Raw genomic sequence first — 24330 nt, 5'->3', positions numbered from 1 at the left:
TCATGGCCATAAAACGCATTGACATGACATGATTAACTATCAACACCTTATCAGCCTTAAAAATGAAAATTCATTCTTTTTTTTATCATAAAAATTTACAAACATCAAATTAGACCAAATAAATGAATATTATTTTTACATCCTTGTGTGAATGTAAGATACAAAAAAAAAATGACTACACAGGTCCTTTCCCCTCCCCCATGAAATGAAGAAGCAAAAGAATGCAAAAAAGAACAAAGAGAGACACTTGCAAGTTCCTCCAGATAAGAAATAGTGGCTTACCTCCATGTTTTTTCTATGACGTCTCTACAACTCACATAGGATGCATGTTGGTCTTGAAGCCGTGATCGAACAACTTGGTATGGATATGTTGCTGCAGCAGCAATCATTTTTGATATGGCAGCAAAAGTTATGTACTCCAGTGAACTCTACAAGACAAAAAATACAGAAGAAAGTGAGTGAAAGAATGATATGTTATCTTCAATACTTTAACATAATCAATGTTAGATGTGTAGAAATCATGCATCCAAACATTTTTTCTTTTTTTATATAAATTTATTTTGAGCAAATTACTAAACACCAAATAATGTTCTAAAAGTGCTAGAAAGTATCATTTTAATCTGGATGTCTTCAAATGAACAGAGCAATTTATCAGCTATGAAAATCTGAACTACGCTGGTAAGTTGATTTGAGCATAGGCTTAACAAAAACCACAAAAAGAGTACCTGGTTATGAGAGAAGATGACTGGTTGGAGTCAAAATAAAGGAGACAATGAGTAGAGAACTGAACTGGTGAATGAATATGGTTACTAAGAAAGAAATTATCAGGAAAGCTATCACCTAAAAGAAAAGATTAGAGACACAGAGCTAAACCAGAATGAGACATTACCCACAAGCTTCAGAAACTTCTGCTAGACAAGGATATCCTGCCAAACATCCTTCAATTCAAGTTTAACATTTGAGCCACACTCTAAAACCTAAAAAGTGAACCTGCAAAATTACTTTCTCACTACTCATGAACAACTCACAGATAAAAACCATCACATTCCCTACAAATATTGATCTTACAATCTGATCATTTCGCATGGCAGCCAAACACAATTCCCATACACAGAAAAGGTTTTGACTTCTGAAACTGACCCACACCACCTACCCCAGGACTTATAGTCCTGTAAACTGCAGGGCAACCTCAGTAGTGCTGGTGGTACAAAAATAGCACCCAGTCCACACTAAGTGGTTGGCATTAGGAAGAGCATCCAGCCATAAAAGCAACACCAAGCAGACATTGAAACTCAATATTGTCATTGGACACATCAGTTAATGTCAAACTGTCCAACCATGCCAACATGGAGTATGGATGTTAAATGATGATGATAAAATACAGAAAATAAATAATTGTTGATTAAACACACACCATATGATATAGTACCACTCATACATCTGGAATGCTGTACCTACCAATCAGGTACCAATGTCTCAGGAAAAGAAAAAGGAAAACTACCTGATGAACAGACATTTCCACACCAACACATTCTAGCTATTTGGGTGTTCTCCCCTTTTTACAATGACAAGGATGGTCACTACTTCCTTAACCCTTTCAATATCAATACTGAGAACACCTCTGGTGCAGTAGTACAAATATCTTGTTCTCATAAGTTTTGAATTAAAATCTTCCACCAAACCTGAGTCACAATTTATGTTCCTGACACTAGCTTAATTATAACTTGAGTTATAATTCTTGGTTACATTTAAGATTAATTGAAAGAAACACAGAGCATCTCAAAATAAATATGGTAACGAAAGGGTTGAACTTATTGATTATACTACATTCACCTGCAATGACGCACATTAAAACTGTTTCTTTCATTTTTACCATGGTGATAATTCATAAAACTACATTTTTCTCTTATGTTTTCCAATGAATCAGTAACCTAAAAACATTTACACTAAATAACTTCATTAGCTTCACTCAACCATCTTATATATATATATATATATATATATATATATATATATATATATATATATATAGAAAAAAAGAAAACAAAAAAGTTACAAATTCTATTATCTAGGTTTATTTAAACCTAAGAGAACCTGCACCGTACTGTTCTGTTTCTTCTGACAAAGTAAAATAGATAAATACCCATAACTTGGCTGTGAAGTTTAGTTTTGCAGCAAATTGAAGTTAAGAAAACATACGCAGAAACTGGTCTATCACAATTTTGTATCTTCTTAGACTTAGTATAGATGTGTGACAAGTTGGAAACAGTTTATAAACATTCTGTTAAGCATGGAATGCAGTACTGCCTTGGTGAAAAAATACTAGCCTTGTGAGTAGATTTCTCAGATGGAAACTCAACAAGCTTATCGCATGCATGTGTGTCTGTCTCTGTGTTTTGTGCAATAGAGGTAAACAATTTCAGCCATAAATGTGATTTCTTTTGTTTCCAACCTTCCATGAAAACATGTCCAACCAAAGCGGACTATATTACTTTACATAGAAACAGGTGATGATTAGTAACAGAAAGGGCATCCAGCCACAGAAAATCTGTCCAATGAATTCTGTTTGACATATATATGTGAAAAGTAGATGTTAAAACAATGATGATATGGCTACATACACACACAGACAAACACACATATGTACATACACACAAATAGGAAGATGTTAATGTGAAAACACAAATTTAGCAATTCATTATATAGAGGCTGATAAAAGAAATGGTCAACTGAGTTAATAGGATTGATACGATTGACTAAAAACCTTCAAAAGTGGTGCCCCAGTATGGTCACAGCCATAAGTGAAGTCAGCAAAAGAACAGTAGATTATACCACATATTGCATGGTACAGTTGTAGATTTAAGAGAAGACGAATTATGTACATTATTTACCTTATTGACATTTGACAGATATTTGTCCTGATCTTGTTTGTTGTTAACACGCTTCAGCTGATATACCCTCCAGCCTTCATCAGGTGTCTTAAGGAAATTTTGAACCTGGGTTCTAGTTCCTAAGGTATTTTATGATGTTATTATTATTATTATTATTCTGACTATTATTATTCATGTCACTGCGTGGAATCGAACTCGGAATCTTGGGGTTAGTAGCCATATGCCATATGGCTACTAAGCCATATGCCCGTGGGCATATGGTATAGTTAACAACAAACAAGATGAGGACAAATATCCATCAAATGTAAATAATGTATACTGCATGGTGTAATGAATATCAATCATAATATAAATGTTCTCCTACTGTTATGAGTAAATAGTGTTTCATCATCATCATCATCATCATTTAACGTCCGCTTTCCATGCTAGCATGGGTTGGACGGTTCAACTGGGGTCTGGGGAGCCCAAAGGCTGCACCAGGCCAGTCAGATCTGGCAGTGTTTCTACAGCTGGATGCCCTTCCTAACGCCAACCACTCCGAGAGTGTAGTGGGTGATTTTATGTGCCACTGACACAGGTGCCAGACGAGGCTGGCGAACGGCCACGCTCGGATGGTGTTTTTATGTGCCACCGACACAGGTGCCAGACGAGGCTGGCGAACGGCCCGTTCGGATGGTGTTTTTATGTGCCACCGACACAGGTGCCAGACGAGGCTGACGAACGGCCACGATCGGATGGTGTTTCTTACGTGCCCACAGCACGGAGGCCAGTCGATGCGGTACTGGCTACGGCCACGTTCGGATGGTTTTCTTGTGTGCCACCGGCACTGGTACCACAAAGATACAAATTCCATTGATGTTCATCTATTTTGATTTGATTTGATTTGATTTTCACTTGCCTCAACAGGTCTTCACAAGTGTCACAAGAAGGAAGGAAGGTATGCACAGGTGAACTGACAACGTCCCAGGTAGGGGCCACGGGTTATGGCCTGACTAGTCTTGCCGGGTCTTCGGATGATGTTTTTATGTGCCTCCGACACAGGTGCCAGATGGATGGTGTTTGTTACGTGCCCACAGCACGGAGGCCAGTCGATGCGGTACTGGCTACGGCCACGTTCGGATGGTTTTCTTGTGTGCCACCAGCACTGGTACCACAAAGATACAAATTCCATTGATGTTCATCTATTTTGATTTGATTTGATTTGATTTGATCACTTGTCTCAACAGGTCTTCACAAGTGTCACAAGAAGGAAGGTATGCACAGGTGAACTGACTATGTCCCAGGTAGAGGCCACGGGTTATGGCCTGACTAGTCTTGCCGGGTCTTCGGATGGTGTTTTTATGTGCCACCGACACAGGTGCCAGATGAGGCTGGCGAACGGCCACGATCGGATGGTGTTTGTTATGAGCCCACAGCATAGAGGCCAGTCGATGCGGTACTGGCTACGGCCATGTTCGGATGGTTATCTTGTGTGCCACCGGCCCTGGTACCACAAAGATACAAATTCCATTGATGTTCATCTATTTTATTTTGATTTTCACTTTCACTTGCCTCAAAAGGTCTTCACAAGTGTCACAAGAAGGAAGGTATGCACAGGTGGACTGACTACGTCCCAGGTTGGGGCCACAGATTATGGCCTGACTAGTCTTGCCGGGTCTTCGGATGGTGTTTTTATGTGCCACCGACACAGGTGCCGGATGTTTATCAAGAGGAAATGGCCAAGTTTTAACAAAAAGAAAATCAGTACGGAAAAGATAAGCAACAGAAAGAGATAAGCAGGAAGAAATCAAAAAAACATGAGCTTAACATTGAGGAAGGAGCATTAAATAAACAGATCAATACAGAAAAGAAAGTGAAAATCCTCCATAGGATACACTATTTAAATAGGGTGATTAGTCAAAACAAGAAGAAAGTAGCTGGTCCACTGCTGTCCCTTTGCTTTAAACACATAAACATCTCCTTTTAATAGGTGTGTATGTGTGAGGGAGAGAGGAGGGGAAGGAGAGTTTAAAAAGATAGAGAGAGGGTATCCAATACACATAGGAAAGTATATTAAAAAAACAACAGTCATCTTGTTCTTGCTAGAAGAATTACACAAGGTGAGAGACTTCGGAGTTTCCATATATATATATATATATATATATATATATATATATATATATATATATAGTTAATCCAAACATGAAAACACAACAACACGAGACCGTGGAACAAGTATAGTGTTATTGGATGCTCAGGAAAGGAAAGAAAGAAGGATTTAACGTTTTGAGCAGAGCTCTTCATCAGAAACATAGGAAAAGGAAAGATCCAAGGAAGGGAAGACGGAGGAAAAAAATCGCCAACAGTACACATACACACAAACTGTTTTGATCTATACATGTAACTCCCAATAAATGTGTTGAGTGCCCTTCTTTCATTTATATATATATATATATATATATATATATATATATATAAAATTTAATAAGGGTAGAATTGATATTAATCAATTAAAACCAGTGGTCTAGCATATTTTAATATTTTAATTTTATATATATATATATATATATATATATATATATATATATATATATATAATTATTCCTAAACAATATTATTGACAGTAACTTCAGGCTTTGAAGTTCCAAGCAGTTAAGCCATCATCCGATTGTGATGCATTGAAGTTAATTATGGCTCTATATCATTTCTTTTTGATTTAAAATATTCCTTGGGTGTATGGGTCTGGGTGGAGTGGTGGTTAGGTTTTAGGATGGGTTGTTATGGAGTGATGTTTTGAAGAAATTTTTTTTTATTAAACATTAAGTTTTTAAAAACTGGACTTTATACTTTTCATCTCTACATTGTCAAAGCAAAGAATTATATCTAATAAAACCAAAAATGACTAAAACCACTGACATATCATATAACTACCAACCAAAAGAAACACACCTGCTTACAAAGTTCTATATACATGAATAAATTCTAAGTCAAAGAGATGAACAGTAATATAACAATCCACTCTAACACATAATTACCACTCCACTCAAACCCACACATCCAAGGAAGATTTTACCTCAACAAAAACTATATAAAGCCAAGATTAACATCAATGCATCGCAGTCTGACAATGGCTTAACTAGTTGAAATTTATACTCTACAAAACTATAGAGAACAAAGTTTACAGTGGTTATTAATTATTGTTTAAATGAAGTAGAGCACTGAAAATGGCTGAGAATATAGAACACTAGAATGAATGGATTTCATGACTTAGTTTCATTCTTCTCCATTTTGAGTTCAAATTCCACTGGAGCTATATTTGTCTTCATCAAGGAGATTGCTTAAAATAATTTCCAGAAATTTATAATGGTGTCGATCTCTGTAGGCTTTACCTCTTGTCTTTACTTAAATGTCCTCTTTTATAAAGAAATTACTGATTGCCAGGGTGGATATTGAAATCCATTTATTATTCTATGGGAAAAAAATTTCAAATCTTTTTAATTTCTTTTTAATCTAATAATAAATTTGATATTGAAAATTTAATCATTGAAAGTTTCTGTTTTGTTGAATGCTTCATAAAAATTTGGTCTTGAAGAATATGTAATATAATGAATAGTACATATAAGTGAGAGGAATGTGTGTTATTTATTACATATCAACATAAATCAACATAAATCAACATATTTGTCCAACTCATGCAAGCATGGAAAAACAGACGCAAAACAAGTGAATGAATGAACAAAAATATATCTTTTACATATTTCAGTCACTGGACTGTAGTCATCTTGGAGCACCATCTTGAAGGGTTTTAGTCAGAGATGAACAGTAATTACGTCTTTTTTTTAAGCTTGATATTTATTCTATATCTTTTTTGCCAAACCACTAAGTTACTGACACGTAAACCAACATTAGAGAGAGAGAGAGTTCAATCAATGTGGACTATTTTCATACTTAGTATTCAATACATGATATAAATAAATACCAAAAATGGGTTGGGAGCACTGAATAGGAAAAAAATAAATGTTGGAAAATCTAAATAACCATGAAATATGAACTGACAGAAAACTTAATGAAAGAAACTACTTTCTATTTCAACTAGAGCATATAAAGTATCTACATAATTTTATTAACATAGCTAAAAATAAAAATATCTATATAAACAATCTTATGTTAGATGTTATGGAGGTTGTTATGAATCAATTATTTAAAAAAAAAACTTTCAAAATTAAAAACAATAAGAACATTAGATAAACACGGAAACAAAAATCTGTTCCCCTCCACCAATCATATTTTTCATTGGTCTTTTGCTTATATCTTCTGCATGTTCACACTGTCTCTAACTACACCACATGTTCACAATACACTGACCTATGTAAGTGCACCTCATGTAAATGCATCATTCATTTGTCTATACCAGTGTAGACAACCTATAGTCCGCAAAGGTAGTGGGGGGGGGGTGAACATATTTAAGATAGTCAGAGGCAGAGAAGCAATGCCCATAACCTTTGCAGGTCCTTCTAAACTGCTAAGATATTAATATGGATAAATCCATATCAGAGCCTCTGGAAGTCACAGAAGGAACCAGTGTTTGACCCAAATATTTGAATAGTATCATGCCTTAAATATATCAGTATAACAATTAACAATAATCTAGGAACCTATTTAACAAATATCTTTTATTTCAGACTTGGTTGGTATAAACAACATAAAGGCTTTCATAATAAAAACACTTTATAAAAATTAACAAAAAAACAAAATAGAAATTGATTATCAAAACGAATCTGACCAGAGAATCCAGACTGTAATTAATTAGTTGTACATTTTAGATGAATGTATAACAAAAAGAAAAAGTGGAATAAACATAGTAGGATGGTAATTGTTAATAGCAATTAAGCACAATAGACGAAATATCAGAAGATACATTAACTCTGGATGAATATTAGTTAACAAGCAATCCTTTAACACAGCTAACATATTTTTTTATATACATTATATAAAAGAATAGTTCATCTATGACTTACAAGCTTGCCATAAGAAAATAATGTAATGTCTATTAATATCTTTTATTTTATTAGAGATACACCAAGAACAATCAACAAAAACCAGCCTTGAAACCAAAATATATCCATTTTTGATGGTTCAATTTATATAGTTGCCAGTGGATACCTTAATGAAGAGTGCTTTGCATGTTTCTTTAACATTTAACTAGGACGCATGGCTAATATAACTAATTATTATAAAATAACAGCAAAAAAATTCACAAAACTAAAAAAAAAACACTGGGTAAAACACAACAGGTCTGCTGTTACATTGAGATAAACATGAACTGAGCGAGTGGAGGCTGTGCTTATTGGGCAAATGCGTACAAGCTCAAGGCCAAGCTAGCAGTCGCTTGTATGAAACTCGCTCATACTAAGGATTTCCACCCATACTTCAAGACAAAAATTCACACGAGCCTCGGCTCGTACAGCAAATTATTCAGACAATGGTGCACTGCAAGGTTCTACTGTATATTCAAATAAGTTAGAATCCCAATTTTCAATATGACACAGCACTATAAAAAAGTAATCACCCGGAAAATCAAGTCTATGATTCAATCTTAACTATTACATCACTAACACCCTAGTGAAAAGAATAATTAACTATTTTAATATCAACCCATCATACGGAAATTAAATCATTCCCAAACCTCATTCCAACATGAACAGATGATCAACACTAGCAAAATATGAAACAATCTCTCTCTACATAGTCGCTCTACTTACTAGAAACTGCAGCTAAATATCACTTTAATAACAGCCTACCATTTTGTAAAAAGCTGAAGTACATTTGAGATAATGAAGCCCTAAAAAGATTTAATGGCCCCTGCAGAATGTCTGCTCAATCAGGGTTAACTTCTGACTAAACAACAAGAAAGAGATAAAGTTAGATATATTACTAAACCTCTCTAAGTTTTTATCATATTGCTGATTGACTGAAACAGTTAAGCAGTCTACTTATTAGATTTATAGTTTCAAAAAGTATTAATGTAAAATCTACCATTTCCTGCTTCTACTAAGAATATTAAATTTTGACCTTACTTAAACTTAACCAAGAAACTACTATTTCAGTGTGCTTGCCTAGCATTGCATAAAATAAAAAAAAATACCACTGTTATATGAATTGATGATAAACCTTTAAATAAATTTTAAGTTATTCAGTACTAATTCTAGTAGCTGATTATATAACAGCAGACAGAAATTCAATAATAAAGAAAAATTTCATCAAAAAATTTTTAAATGACGTGCAAGAAAAGAAAATTGAAAATAAAAACATTAAATTGATTTTATTTTTTTTTATGAGAAAGGTAAATGAAGCTTGCATTATCTAGACATATTGCCAAAGTCATTAAGTGAATGAAACTGATCAAGGCTGAACAGCTTCAGAAAAGATCACCTTTGCAATGCAAATGTTCCAGCAAATATAATACAGCAGTAGAGAAGATTAACATTTCTTCAGCAAAATAGCAGATTTTCATTATTACGTAAATAAGTGTAGGCCAGTGGTAATCTGGTTTAAGCTCAGCACTCAAACAAATTAACTTTACAGGTAAAAGGAAATATAAAAAAAAGAAACAATTTTCTAGAAAAATACAGAAAACTAAAAAGAAGTAAAATATCCAGTTATAGGCAATTGTCAAATCACTAAGGTAGAAAGAAACAAATAGAACCAACCAATATTCCTATTTCTATACGTATCTATGTAGGTTCAGTCCCACTGCATGGCACCTTGGGCAAGTGTCTTCTGCCCTGGGTCAACCAAAGCCTTGTGGATGGTTTTGGTAGAAGCAAACTGAAAGAAACTCATCAAATGTGTGAATGTGTGTGTGTGTGTGTGTATGCGCGCGCGCATGTGCATGATTGTGTGTACCCTGTCTTAACATCATGATTGTAAACAAGCATCAATGTCATGCAAGAGATGTTTGTTTCTAGTCTTCCATGAAACAATATATCTGGGTATGGGGTACTATTACCCTGTTTGGGGACAAGGTTGGCAACAAGGGCATCCAACTATAGAAAATCTGCCTCGACAAATTCCATCTGACCCATGCTAAATGACAATGATGATAATAGTATAAGATGATGGTATAAGACAGTGAACTGGCATAATCATTAGAGTGTAGGACAAAATACTTTGCAGTATTTGTTCTGGCTCTGTGAGCCAAATCCAGCCAAGGTCAACTTTGGGATGGAGGTGAGGTAAAAACTCCAAACTGCATTTCATCTAAGACAATTCTCTTCCTAATTACATTTTTTAATTAACATGTTTCTGCTTGGTTTGTTAATGTGTATGTGTGTCAGTGTAGATATGGCTATGTGATTAGGAAGGCACAGGCAAGAGCTGTATGGTTAAGAAGTTCACTTCACACACACATGGTTCTGAGTTCAGTCCCAATGCATAACTCTTAGGGAAAATGTCTACTACTATATAGTCTCAGGCCAAATAATGTATTGTGAGTTAAGTGGTAGACAGAAACCAAAAGAAGCCTATTGTATCAAATGTATGAGGGTATGTAAATGTATACGTGTGTGTTTATATCTTCCTTTTGCCATGGTTTTTACACACTGACTGAAAACAAAGTCATTGTTCATACAAATCTTTCAAAATTTTTTTCCTTCGTTTGTTTCAGTCGCTGGACTTTGGCCATATTGAGGTACCAGTATCATTTGTTTACAATTTTCTATAAAATGCCTGAACTGTTTGGTGTTCAAAGAACAGGTGGGGAAATATTACAATGCTTAGAAACAAATGAGGGTTAGAAAGAGGAGGAGCATTTGGCTGAAAAAAATCTGTTTCAACAAGTTTTGCTTGACCTGTGCTTGCATGTAAAAGTGGACATTAAAAGAATCTGATGATAATGACATAAGCATTGAGCATGTTTAAACATATTTTCAATGAATAGTAGGCTTGCTATACGGAAACTTTTATTTCCTTATAAATAAATAAATAAATAAATAAATAAATAAATAGTCTTTAATTGTTGCATTACACATTATCTTCTTACATAAAACATTAGCAGACTGACAGAGTTAAACAGCAATAATTCTACATAATCTCTTCAAGTGTTTTCATTATCCAAATCCAATCACATATGTTTGTATCAGGTCATCCCATAAGTTCTGTCCGAATTTTGAATAAAGAAAACAAGTAATCAAATGTGATATTTAATTGAAATTTAATCATCAATGTACTTTCCCTTATTATCTATGACTTCCTTCCATCTATTTACAAGCTCTTTAATCCCATCAATGTAAAACCCTTTTGGTTTCAAAGCGAAGAACTCTGAAATGTCAGTTTCGACCTCCTCCTGGCTTGCGAAAGTTATGTTCCCCAAATCATTCTGTAAACTACGAAATAAATGGCAGTCTGAAGGAGCAAGGTCGGGAGAGTAAGGTGGATGAGGAATTTTTTGGACAAAACCCTTTTGGTTTCAAAGCGAAGAACTCTGAAATGTCAGTTTCAACCTCCTCCTGGCTTGCGAAAGTTATGTTCCCCAAATCATTCTGTAAACTACGAAATAAATGGCAGTCTGAAGGAGCAAGGTCGGGAGAGTAAGGTGGATGAGGAATTTTTTCCCAACCAAGCTCTTCAATCTTCTCTGATGTGATCTTTGCAGTGTGGGGTCACACATTGTCCTGATGAAACATCACTCCTTTTCGATTGACTAAAGCGGGTCTTTTTTTATTCAAAGCTTGGTTCAAACGCTCTAATTGCTGACAGTAAACTTGAGCATTGATTGTTGAATTAGGTGGTAACAATTCAAAGTGAATTACTCTTTTGCAATCCCACCAGATACAGAGAAGAACCTTTTTTCTATGAAGTTCCCTTCTCGGTTGTGGTGGACCATTTTCCCTTCTACCAAGCCACTGTTTACGACATTTAACATTTTAATAAAAAATCCATTTTACGCCACCAGTCACAAGTCTATCCGAAAAGGGTGAAATGAGTTTGCAAGAATGGAGAGAAGAGCAAATGTCAACTCAGGATTTGTGGTTACTTTTGGACAATTCATGAGGCACCCATTTTCCAAGTTTAGGAACCTTTCCAAGTTGTTGAAGATGATGATGAACAGTTGTATGGTTTGAACTAAGCTTTGTTGCCAATTCTTCAACTGATAATTCAGGATTTTCTTCAAGTAATGCCTCAAGGAGCTTATCAAACTCAACTGGACGTCCTGTTCAATCTTCATCTTCAAAGCTGAAATCCCCACTTCTGAATTTTGCAAACCATCTTCTGCAAGTTCTTTCATTCAAGCATTCTTTCCCATAAACTGAGTGTATGTTTCGAGTTGCATTGGCTGCAGAGTTTCCTTTTTTGTACTCATAAAGCATTATGTGCCTTAAATGCTCTTTGGATACTTCCATGTTAGAAAGGGTTTTAATCGAAGAAATTTTAATTCTATTATTCTGTAAAATAATATTTAATTAGTTTAAATGTACACAAATGCATAAAAATAATTTTTAATTCCATTAGACATTCTAAAATACTATTAAATTTCATTCAATTTTAAAAAAGGTAAAATCGGACAGAACTTATGGGATGACCTGATATAATATTGTTACTAAATCATTTAGATATCTGTCAGTTAGTTTCCTCTTTAAACAAGTGGGAAATGGTTAATGAGAAGGGGAGAGGTAAAGGAAGGAAAAATTAACAAATCTTACCAGCCTGTAATGTATAGGTCTCTCGTGATACTTGTTATATAGAGATTTCATTTCTTCATAAGTTACAAACTGAATAACACCATGCGAAACCCCAAAGACACCTGGTATGAAACCCTATAAAAATAAAATACAAAAAAAAAGCAAAATAGTCTGCAATTGATGTGAAAAATCATAATCAATAAATATTTATATGCATGAGCACACACAGCATTACATCCACTTTGTCATGGTAACACAAAACTTTGTCTTTTTTTTTAACTAACTTGTGGCAAGTGGTTTTACAACTGCAAGCAACTCTCAAAGCAGAATTTTTGTTGCTTAGGTAGACTCAAGCAAGCACAAAGAATAATCAATAGCTTAGAATCTTGTGTGTTCTTTAGTTTAATTTAATTAACACAACCAAGGACATGCCAAAGCATCACTTTCAGGGCATGTATGATATATATGCATGTTGGTAACTACTATATATTGTGCTACTACTAAATGAATAATCGTCTTCAGTTCCACTGCAGTTGATTGGGTGAATAATCACCAAAAAATTTACATGTAACACAAGGTAAGCTGTGGTGAGTACCAGATGTTTTCTTTGTGAGGTATATTTGAAATCCATTAAATTATTATGCACATGATAAAATATCTCGCATAAATTAATTATAATCATGTTTCATTTTTACTTTTCACCTTCCCAGTCCAGCCTTCCACTGTTAACTCTACTCAATTAGCAAAAGTATGTCTTAGATAATTGAGTACCCTCTATACTTACAGCACACAAGGCACCCCATCACCTTGTATGCTGGTGCCACAATGGAAAACACCTTTGCCTGCACACTCTCTAGAGTGGTTGATGAGCAAACAGAAGTTAGGTTGAGAAGGCCCTTAGTGCTGGTGCCATGAAGAAAAAACCCAGTACATAGTTTAAAGTGGGAGGCAAACGAGTGGAGGAGAAAGTGTAAGATTGTGAGGCCCCTACAGTTGGAGGGCTTATTAACCTCTCTAGTGCACCCCTAAAGTGATTAGTGATAGGCAGGGCATCCAGCCATAGAAACCAAGCCAGAATGATAACTTTCTATAGAAGTGTTTACATAGCACCAGCAGTGGTGTTTTGTTTTTACACACACACACAACTAATATATATGATGATGATGATATATATATATATGGCACAGTCTTCTGCCTGGCTAGCACCTGTCAAATCATCCAACCCATTCATCATGGAAAGCAGATGTTCAATGGTGATTATATATATATATATACATATCATTCTAATTATTCACTCCATCTTGCTTTGGGAATTTGTTTTGTTTTTGTTTTTTGTTTTTTAGCCAAAGCTTGTAAATAACTTTTACTGAGATCAAATTAGAGGAAAATGTCTGATGTATCAATTTATCATAGGTATGGACAATGGTATAGTAGAAATGGCTGAATGCCAGGCAAAATCCATAGCTGCAGAGGCTGATGCTGCCTTTCATTCCTCTGATCTTGATGCATGTACCAGTCAAGTATTAGGAATTGATTAAATCAAAACCTTCACCAAATACTTAGAGACTCATGCTGGCATAGGTTGGAGAATTTGACAAAAGCTAGCCAGCCAGAGAGCTGCACCAAGCTCCATCCAATTGTCTGTTTTGGGATGATTTCTATGGCTGGATACCCTTTCTAACACCAACCATTTTACAGAGTGTACTGAGTGCATTTTACATGGTACCAGCATGGGTGCTTTATACATGGCATCAACAAAGATACTTTTTACACGCCAGTGCTGCATAAAAAAATCATTATCATCAATATTGACTTTAACACATTTAACACCAAACAAAGCAAGATATCATGTTTGCTTTATATAAACAAAAACAACATAAATCAGAGAGGATCTTTAGTCTTCCAGAGAACAAAGAAACCTTCCTGGTGCCACAATAAAATGCATGAAGTATACTCTGCAAAGCAACTAGCATTAGGAAAGGGAGCTACCAATTGAAACAATGATGAAAAATTGAATATAGAAGCAATATGTAATCTCCAATCCACCAGAAGAAATAACTAGTTGCTCCAAATAAGAACTGTTTCAGAATGTGATGACCCATCCAAAACATGCCGAAGTTGAATGAGAACACAATGATGGTGATGATTGCATTTTAACTTATAACAAACAATATCTGTAACATTTACATTGTGAACTATTGAATACTTCTTAGAAATGTTGTACTCACTCCCTACTCCTAAACCACACATACATTCTGTTCAGCTCACCTCAGTCTCGTTAGTTGCAAAAAAAGTGCAGTAGAGTGGTTAGCAGTAAGAAAGACATCATATGTCCCCATAATTTATATGCCATTTAGCAAAAAAATAAAAATTCCAAATAGAAGCACATGTATAAAAAGTTTTCAAATGAATAGATAGTTATCTTCATACAAGGTCAAAAAATGTTTGACAATGACCACTGTTTAATTTCATGTGTGAGTGAGACAGAAATAGAGATGTCACAACAACTTTGAATTCATAAGCTGTCATCAAATGTGAGAAAATCCGTTTTTATCCACATCTGTTGGATGAGGGAAAAAATGCCTGCTACTGAAAGTAGTGTACATTCTAACAAAAAACAAAAACAATGGATACTACACACATATATTGGAGAGTGTATGTACACAAAAGACAGCTCAATAGGTAGATATCATTTTTTGTTCGTTTGGTTTTTTTTAGCCGTTAGATGTTCTTCATTCCAGTAAGCATTCAGCCATGAAATAATATAACTTAAACCATATGGTCAGTAGTCTATCTAGCTACTGTATCTCATTACTGCTATAGTGATTGCAGTTTCAAATATAAAAAAATTAAATGCTTGCACAAGTATATATTTCTTGCAATCTCAATTTTCCAACCACTAGTGTCCTATAGGTCAATTATTGAAAGATAAGATTAAAATTTAGTATATTTTTTAATTCTCATAATTGTTTTACTTGCTTCAAAAATTTGGGCAATAAGAAATTGAACAGAATAAGGATGTGAATGAATTTACCTTATAAAAACCCTTAAAACCTTCCTGCTTAAATATTTTCACTAAGGCATCACTCAATCCTCTATAGTATGTTTTTTTATGAATTTCTGAAGTTTGCTCATACTGTAAACATAGGCGTGTCTTCGCAACAAAAACAGGATTGACAACTAGTAAAGATAAAACACCTGAAAGTAAACAGATTAATAAATTGAAATAATTAATGTTACCACAATCATAAAAAGCAATTATGGAACATCAAATACAAATTCAAAAATATTCTGATCATTAAATTTTATAGATTTCACATTTATAACATGTGACAATAACATTTCTGAAAAATGACAGTAACAAATTGCACTGTAATGTTCAATATGTGGTGGTCCTCTTGCATAGCAACTGACAATAAACTTCTGCTTAAGTACTAGTATCCTACTGCATTAAACAGCTGAATAGGTATTGCTAATTGCACCAGCATCTTGGCTAAACTTGTTTGTACACTTAGGTACAATCAAAGGATAATATCTATTAGCAATGCTCAATATAACATGATTTTACTAAACATGGTGTATATTTCTCAAAAAGAAAATACAATAGACAATTCAATTTTATACACATTAGCAGATATAATATCAACTCCCTGATCAAGATGTAGTAAATGAGGAATATTATAAGTCCAATTATTCTAATCAAAACTTCAAAATATAGATCAAGATTGAAAAAAAAAAAAGCAAACATTACATTCTGTGTGAAAGCTTTCAATATGTTGGCTACCTTTGCCTATCTCTGATCGAGCAGACTAATAATCAAAGACATTCTAGCTATGATCAAGTAGTCATTCCCCATTCTTTGCTACAGTATTCTCTAGACCAGTGCTTCTCAAACTACCTGATGTGGCATACCAGTGTTTTTTCTTCTCTTTTTTTCCAATTTACCAGGGACCAGTAATATTTCTTAGTAATATTAATTTATACTGGAAACAATATATATAATGAATATAATAAAAGTTGACATTTTTTTTTATCTTATATTTATTTTGTAAACAAATAATACCCTATTACATAAGCATTTTATAATGTTGCTTTCTTTTCTGGAAATTCGCCACATACTGGCAGCTGGTGGCTCGCACACCGGCACCAGTCCACAGACCACCACTTTTTTGTTTTTAAGACAGTAGGGTATAATTTGAAGATTTGTTTGTTATTACTAGTAAGTCAAATGACTGCTTAAAGGCTCTTGCACTGGCTCTATGTACAATTAACAGAGCTTGTTCCCTATGTCTAAATGGTTGAAATCAAAAAAGAATTATTTTATAGTAGCAAGTTTCCTATACTGTTGTAAAAATATTCAGCTAAATATGCAGATACGATAACATTAAAAATCTGATGAAAATGGTGATGGTTTGAATATTAGAAACTTTTACAGGCATCCCTGAAAATATATATATATATATCACAAGCAAATATATGTAATACGTATTAATATTCACTTACCTGCTTGACTAGCAGCTAAAATATGGCTACTAGCACCTAGAGAAACTTTCTGATCGCCAGCTTGCATTTGTGTTTTGGCATAGTTATATCTAAAATGAAATAAAATATAACAATGAATCACACAATAAAAATCATTTTTTAATAAAAAAAATTGTGGGAGTAAAAATGTAAATACTATCATCACTTTAGTATCTACTTTTCCATATAAGTGTCACAAAGAATTTATTGAGGCAAATTTTCTATGGTAGGAGGCCCTTCTTGTTGCCAACAAGAATATGATTCCAAACAAGATAATATTCCCTCTAGCCGGATATGTTTACAGAATACTGAAAACAAATGACACCCTAATATGAAGGCAGCATTTGTTTACTACTATTGTATGCTATCAAAATCAAGGAGATATACACACACACACTGCTTTCAATTTTCATCTACTAAACCCACTTATTGTGATTTGCCAGCCCTAAGCATCACATAATAGAACAAACCAAATGATTAAGAAACAAACTTCTGAACCACACATTCAAAATGTTAATATGAAGTACTTCAACACACACACACAATGATGTTCCAAAAGTACAAGGTATAATTAGAATACACATTGCATGCCCTACAAACAAATCTGATCAAAAGTAAGGTTTAAAGTTACAGAAGTCAAACATTTTATGCTATCTTAATCACAAAACTATACCAGGGATAAGAAGTTATTAAATGTAACTAATGTAAAAAAAAAAAGTTTCTTCCTTAACAACACTTTAACATAATTTAACCAACCTATCCAAATCCATCTATTTACCATATAGTATACACCAGAATATCATATGGTAACCAGAAGCAGAAGAAGGTTGTCAGTCAAGAATTTACAATTTTGTTATATGTAGAGTGAAAAGGTACATCATTACAAACTACTTACCAAAATTGTAAATGACAAATGTAGGCGATGGATTGGATAACTGCTAAAGACTTCCTAAAATCAAGATTATCAGGCAGGTGTTATCAGAGGCTTAATTGTGGCAAAGAAAATCATGACTGGCCACATATCTGGTGGCAAATTTTGACAGAGGTTTGCAGGTTTTGGTTGACAAATAATGGTGACTTCCCACATGTTAACACAAATTACATAAATCTGTGAATTCCAATGAATACTAACCTTCCTGCCAACCACAGTTGCACATACAAAGAGCAAACAATTCATTGATATTATTTCCATTATATATTGGTTTCAAATTTTGGTACAAAACTAGTAAGTTCAGAGGAGGGAGTAAGTCGATTATATTGGCCCAGTGTTCAGGTGGTACTTATTTTATCAACCCCAAAAAATGAAAGGCAAAGTCAACCTCAGCAGAATTTGAACTCAGAACATAAAGACATGAAATGCTGCTACGCATTTTGGCCAGAGTGCTAACAATTCTGCCAGTTTGCTGCCTTCTAATATATACATATCAGCTATACACTTTGTGGGAAATAATTTGTTCAGGCATATAGAAATAATAGAAAGCTAAGGTTCAAAACTGTAAACCAGGCTGGGGCAACTCAAGAACAAAGTATGTGAGGAAGAGAATTAGATAAACAGAGAGACAACAGAACAAGCTAGAGAAAGGAGTAAACTCAGTAAAACAATACTGAAAGCAGACATGAACAGAACAGCAGTTGCCAAGTGAGAAAAATCCCCCAAGTAAAATAAGAATAACCTGATTTACTGTATCATTTCACTACATTTCTACCAGATCAAACAGTAATATTTTAACCCAATATTTGTGAACTGGTTCACACTAGATATAGGCCTCAGGGATGTTTGTAAGAGCCAATAGATCACTCAAACTTCTTGACACTGACTGTCATTCTGTTGGTTAGGACGACAAGGGTTCCAGTTGATCTGATCAATGAAACAGCCTGCTTGTGAAACCTTAACCTAGTTCTCAGAGAGAATCAGCATGACACAGAGTGTGACATGGGTGGCCCTTTGAAATACAGTTACTACTACTACTACTACTACTACTCATTTTTGCCAGCTGAATGGACTGGAGCATCATGAAATAAAGAGTCTTACTCAAAGACACAACATGTCGTTGGGAAATGAACTCATGACCATACGATCAGGAACCAAATACCCTAACCACTAAGCCATGCGCCTTCACTCTTGACATTAATCAAATTACAAACTGTCAATAGCATATCACATAACATTCTCCGATAAACTGAAACTTATCATATAGCTAAATGAACTGATATATATAAATGTAAATATACTGCCTCAAATACACAAAATACCTGCAGATCAATTGAACAAAAGATAGGCTTATCAGCAAGGAAGAACTTTTCATCCTAAGCTGTGTTCACTTCCCCCATCATCCATTATGGTGCTGCAACAATGTTAGAGCCACAACAGTATTTCATAAATTGCAGATTGAGGCTTGTTACAGTTACAGTCTATCTTTGGACATATAGATTATTTTATGAAGTTAACTTATTTTATTAAATATATTGAGTTTAAAATACTAAAATGAAATAAGGATACACAAATTTATAAATAACAAGCCCATTGATCCAGGACTTGAATATTACAAATAACTTATAAAGAGTGTGTGTGTGTGTGTGTGTGTGTGTGTGTGTGTGTGTATGTGTGTGTGCACGCGCACACGTGCAGTTGTTGTTTAGAACATAACGTAAATTTCTAAAATGTCTAAAATAAAATTAAGAATATCATTGATCTAGATTCCTCACTAGGAGAGTGCCATTAAAAACTTTATCAAAATGGCATGACATTGGTGGGTATTCTTGTTATGTCTCTTCTATAATCTGAGGTCTTACAACACTGATTGTTTCATCTTTTTTGTATATAGGACTAATATCTCTTCTTTTTTGAAGATGATAGGATGCAACTGACAGGAAATTTAACTTATTTCCAGCAGAGTGAGTGAGTGAGTGAGTGTGTCTCTTATTGTCTCAATACCAGTGATTGTTCATTTAATAGTGAGGCAAATTCTTTACGACCAAATATCTTTCCTGCCACCAACCATCACCTGTTTGTAAGCAGGGAAATGTTTCTTAATTGGCCAAATGGAAACAAACAACACTGCTCGTATGACAGTGACAATCATCATGCAATGTTAAAACAAGGACACACACAAAGCTTCTTTCAATTTCCTTCTAAGCTTTGGTCAGCCAGGAGAAAAGACACTTGCTTAAGATGCCAAGTAGTAGAACTGAATCCTAGAACCATGTGGTTGCGAAGTGAACTTCTTAACCATACAGTAGAAGCAGGACAATTATGGTTATCAAATCAAAAAGAGCAGCAGGTGGTTCAATCTTTTTTAAATATCAATTCACAATAATAATTTCTAATAATAATTTCACAATATCAGATAGGCGAAAGATTATAACCAATAATTAATTATCCCAACACCTGAAAACTAATCTTGTATCAGCAAGAGTTACAATGTGAAATGAATGGAAGGCAACGGGAGCTTTCTCAAGAAGTGCGAAAGAGAAGACCAAAGTTGTGCTTCACAGACATATCTAAGTACAACCTGATCAAGTGGCATATTGACCACAAGAAATGGGTAAGTGTTACTAATAACAGGGTAGCTTTGAGAACAACAAAAACAGAAATTTCATTCACATGTAGGAGGATACATGATGCAGTTCTTCAGTTGAAACAAGGAAGGAAGAAAAAAACAATGAAACAGGCAGTACCTATTTGGTTTTTGATACCAATATTAGCAAGATCAACCATACGTGTAAATACAAAAAGCTGTAAAGTTGCTGCTTGGATGGTTTATAACAGATGACAAAGGCCATTTATTTTATCAACACCAGAGAAAAGAAAGGAGAGCTAAGTTAAGCTGAATTTCAAAACAGTGTATTACAAAGGCAAGACTAAATATCTTTGTTAAATAACTTGTAATAATTTCTAATATTGGCACAAGGCCACAAACATGTAATACAATCAACTGAATCAACTTCAGTATGAGATATACACAATGTCAGATATTTAAGATAAAAAAAAAATTTAAGCCAAATAGGATTTGAGCTTGGAGGGTAATACTTGATCTATGTCATAATATATTGCAATAATATTATTCATAATAAATGCAATAACATCCAGAAAAACCAACAAACTAAGTAGATGGAATTTCAGAAAACCTACACTTGATTTTATCGTATGGCAGACATTTTGTTGCATCTTTAAAAGATGTTTTAACTGATTAATGAAATGCTTCATTGTAACATTCAGGTAAATTTTTTTAAATTATCAATTATTTATAAACTGAAATATATAAATGTTTCTATTTGTTTGTACAAAGCTATACAATTTGGCCTTTTTTTCTAAAAGTGTAGGCTGAAAAAATCAAAGACAGAATTTGAAAGAATTGATGCTGAAGTTGTGAAATCTTGCATGCATTAATTTCAACTTTTCTTACTGCATGCATTAATTTCAACTGCATGGTTTCCTTTCAGATAAACTGACATCTGACATTATTGTGGTGTTATTAAGTATCTGCAGAAAAAGGGTTTAGTCCCCAAGAACATTCATACTGACATGGTTGCTGCTCCAGCTTTATCAACAGTGTAAAAGTGGGCAGCTGAATTTAGGAGAGCAAGAGAGAGAGTCTTGAAGATGATTCAATGTCTAGACATCCTGCAACAGTAACCATTGAGTGAAACATTGATTGTGTTCACCACATGGTGATGGATGAGAGGTGATTGACTATAAATCAAAGAGCCAATGCTATTAGCATATCCTGTGAGACAGTTGCAAATATTCTGCGCAATGAACTTGGTATGATGAAGGTTTCTGTTTGGTGGGTATCATGTCTTCTGACACTTGATCAACAGCATACCAGGCTGATTGCATCACAGGAAAGTCTGACATTGTTTGAGCAGATCTAGCTGGTTTCCTTCAACTTTTCCTAACCCAAGATGGATGTTGAGTTTATCACTTTGAACCAGAAACAAAGAGATAATCCATGCAGTAGAAACACCACCCCACCCATTCACCTGTTTCAAAGAAGGCCAAGATTGTTTTATCTGCAGGGAAGGTGATAGCCTCAGGTTTTTGGGATGTAAAAGGAATTGTGTTTATAGATTATCTTCAAAAGAACCACATCAATGAAGAGCACTGTGCCAACTTGCAGTTATGAAAGGTTATCAAGACTAAATGCCCAGAAAAACTGATGGAAAGGGGTTTTATTTCATCAGAACAGTGCACCAGTACACAAGTCCTTGGTTTCAATGGTTGCTGTCTGTGACTGTAGCTATGATCTGGTTGATAAGCCGCCTTATGCTCCTGATTTGGCCCCATCTGATTATGATGTATTCTTTAACATGAAAAAACACTTGGTGACAACCAGTATCGCAATGATGATAACATCATATCAACTGTTGATGATGTTTTTGATCAACAGAATGAAAGCTTCTTCACCAATGAGATTCTATCAGTCTCAAACACAATCAAAGACTGGAAATTCAGACAGAGAAAGAATAAGAGAAAATGAAAGAGGAATCAGATCAAACAGTAGCAAGATGATGAATGCAAGAATACAACTACTTATAAGAATGACATATCAAAAGAAATTTTCTAACCATTAATTGAAATCATGATAATCTTTGGTATGATTAAAGGTAGTAGATTGATATTTTTATTCATACTTGATATGTATGACTTCAATCAGTTTTTGTATTTCTACCAGATAAACATACTGAAGCCATAAATTAATTTACACTCTCTTTTATCTTATATCAACATCTTAGAAAATTAATTTCCCAAGAGTTAACAAGCTGTCAATACTTTTTTCTTTCTCAACCTAAATAAAATCTACCAGTTAAAGACAGAGAGATACAAAGAAACCATCAATGTTGACAGGTCTTTTTGCATTCTATTTATTTCAATGTGTGTGCGAGTGTGTGTAGACATACATACATTCTGATTAATTTATGTACTTGAGTAAGGCACATAAAAGGCACCCAGTACACTCTGTGGAGTTGGGGTTGGTGGAAACCAAACCAAAATAGATTGGAGCCTGGTGCAGTTCTCCAGTATACCAGTTTCAGTCAAACCATACAACTCATGCCAGCATGGAAAATGGACACTAAATGATGATGAGTCAGTTTTTATCAAGATAAAATGCGATATATTACTCATGAACATTGGGAGTAAGCTTAATGTTCTATGTTACTGAGAACATTTCTCTGTTTAAATCCTGATGGGTTTGGCAAATAATTTGTATCCTAAATTTCAGTTGTGGGAATTGACAATGTTCTAGTAGCATAAGGGTTAAGTATTTTCCCAGAGTTGACAAGCTGTCATGGTTACAATATCCTTCCATCATACTTAACATTTGACAGAAAGCGCTCTGTAACAAACCAGTTGAAGGTAATGAATTATGTGAACAGGTAATTAGTGATATTAACATCTTCTTCAGCATGACAAATATCTATTTCTACATTTTATCCTATTAACTACAATTCCAATATCAATAGTAATCAACAGAGAAATTTTTTTTCTCTTAGAAGAGATCTACACTGTATTATATAAGCACAAAATTAGTGATTTATAAAAGAGGAAGAAATAAAATATGCTGATTAGATCTTTCTCAAGAGAATTAGCAGCATAGGTGAGGTGAAATAGCTTCAAATAGGAAGGAAAACACTTATGCTACTGTCAGTGTACCAACAAAAATATCCAAAGCCAAAAGACATTCCAGTGAAGATTATATCCACCAAAGAAATGTATAAGTTTAAAACAAACAAAATGTTAATCATAAACTATTTCCAAAACTAAGAGCTACACTAAACGTTTTGAAAAGCTGTTTATAAAACTAAAATAAAAAAAAATACCAGTATACTAATGCAATTGATTTTTTACATAAGCAGAGAATTTACATATAATGCACACACACCATACTTTTTATTTTTAACCAGTAACCTGATATTATATAGGTTTCATGCAAAATATATTCAGTTATTCAAACAGGTGTGTGTAATCTCTATTGTAATATAAAATAATAAGCAAATTAAAGAAAATGTAAACTATATTAAAACATATAATAATATATAAAGAGGTAAAATAAAATATGCTGCAAAATACAGTACACACAAGAAACTTATGTGCAATATCCATGTACACAAACACACACCAAAAAAACCCTGTAAGTTGGAACAGAACACAGCAAGTTGGTAAATACCTATATCGTCTACCTCCCCATCACCTCTTCCATCTCAGCTCCTGCATACAACATATGCCCATTCTCCCTTTTGATCAATGCTTCCATCAC

General features: G+C 34.2%; 1 protein-coding gene across 3 annotated transcripts in view; it reads right to left on the bottom strand.

Annotated features, from left to right (window-relative positions):
- LOC115209663 (mitochondrial folate transporter/carrier) overlaps positions 1-24330 on the bottom strand; it is a 104099-nt gene that overhangs the window by 49185 nt on the left and 30584 nt on the right. For all 3 annotated transcript variants that reach the window (XM_029778132.2, XM_036501081.1, XM_029778131.2), the window contains exons 3-6: positions 17054-17142; positions 15585-15748; positions 12572-12685; positions 283-428 (exon numbers count right to left, since the gene is read on the bottom strand). In XM_029778132.2, coding sequence (XP_029633992.1) covers positions 283-428; positions 12572-12685; positions 15585-15748; positions 17054-17142 — 513 coding nt within the window. The remainder of the gene's footprint in view (positions 1-282; positions 429-12571; positions 12686-15584; positions 15749-17053; positions 17143-24330) is intronic.

The sequence above is a fragment of the Octopus sinensis genome, linkage group LG3, assembly GCF_006345805.1.
Source record: "Octopus sinensis linkage group LG3, ASM634580v1, whole genome shotgun sequence".
Classification (NCBI taxonomy): domain Eukaryota; kingdom Metazoa; phylum Mollusca; class Cephalopoda; order Octopoda; family Octopodidae; genus Octopus; species Octopus sinensis.
Note: the sequence above shows the minus strand (reverse complement) of the source record. Positions and strands in the feature narration are given on the sequence as shown.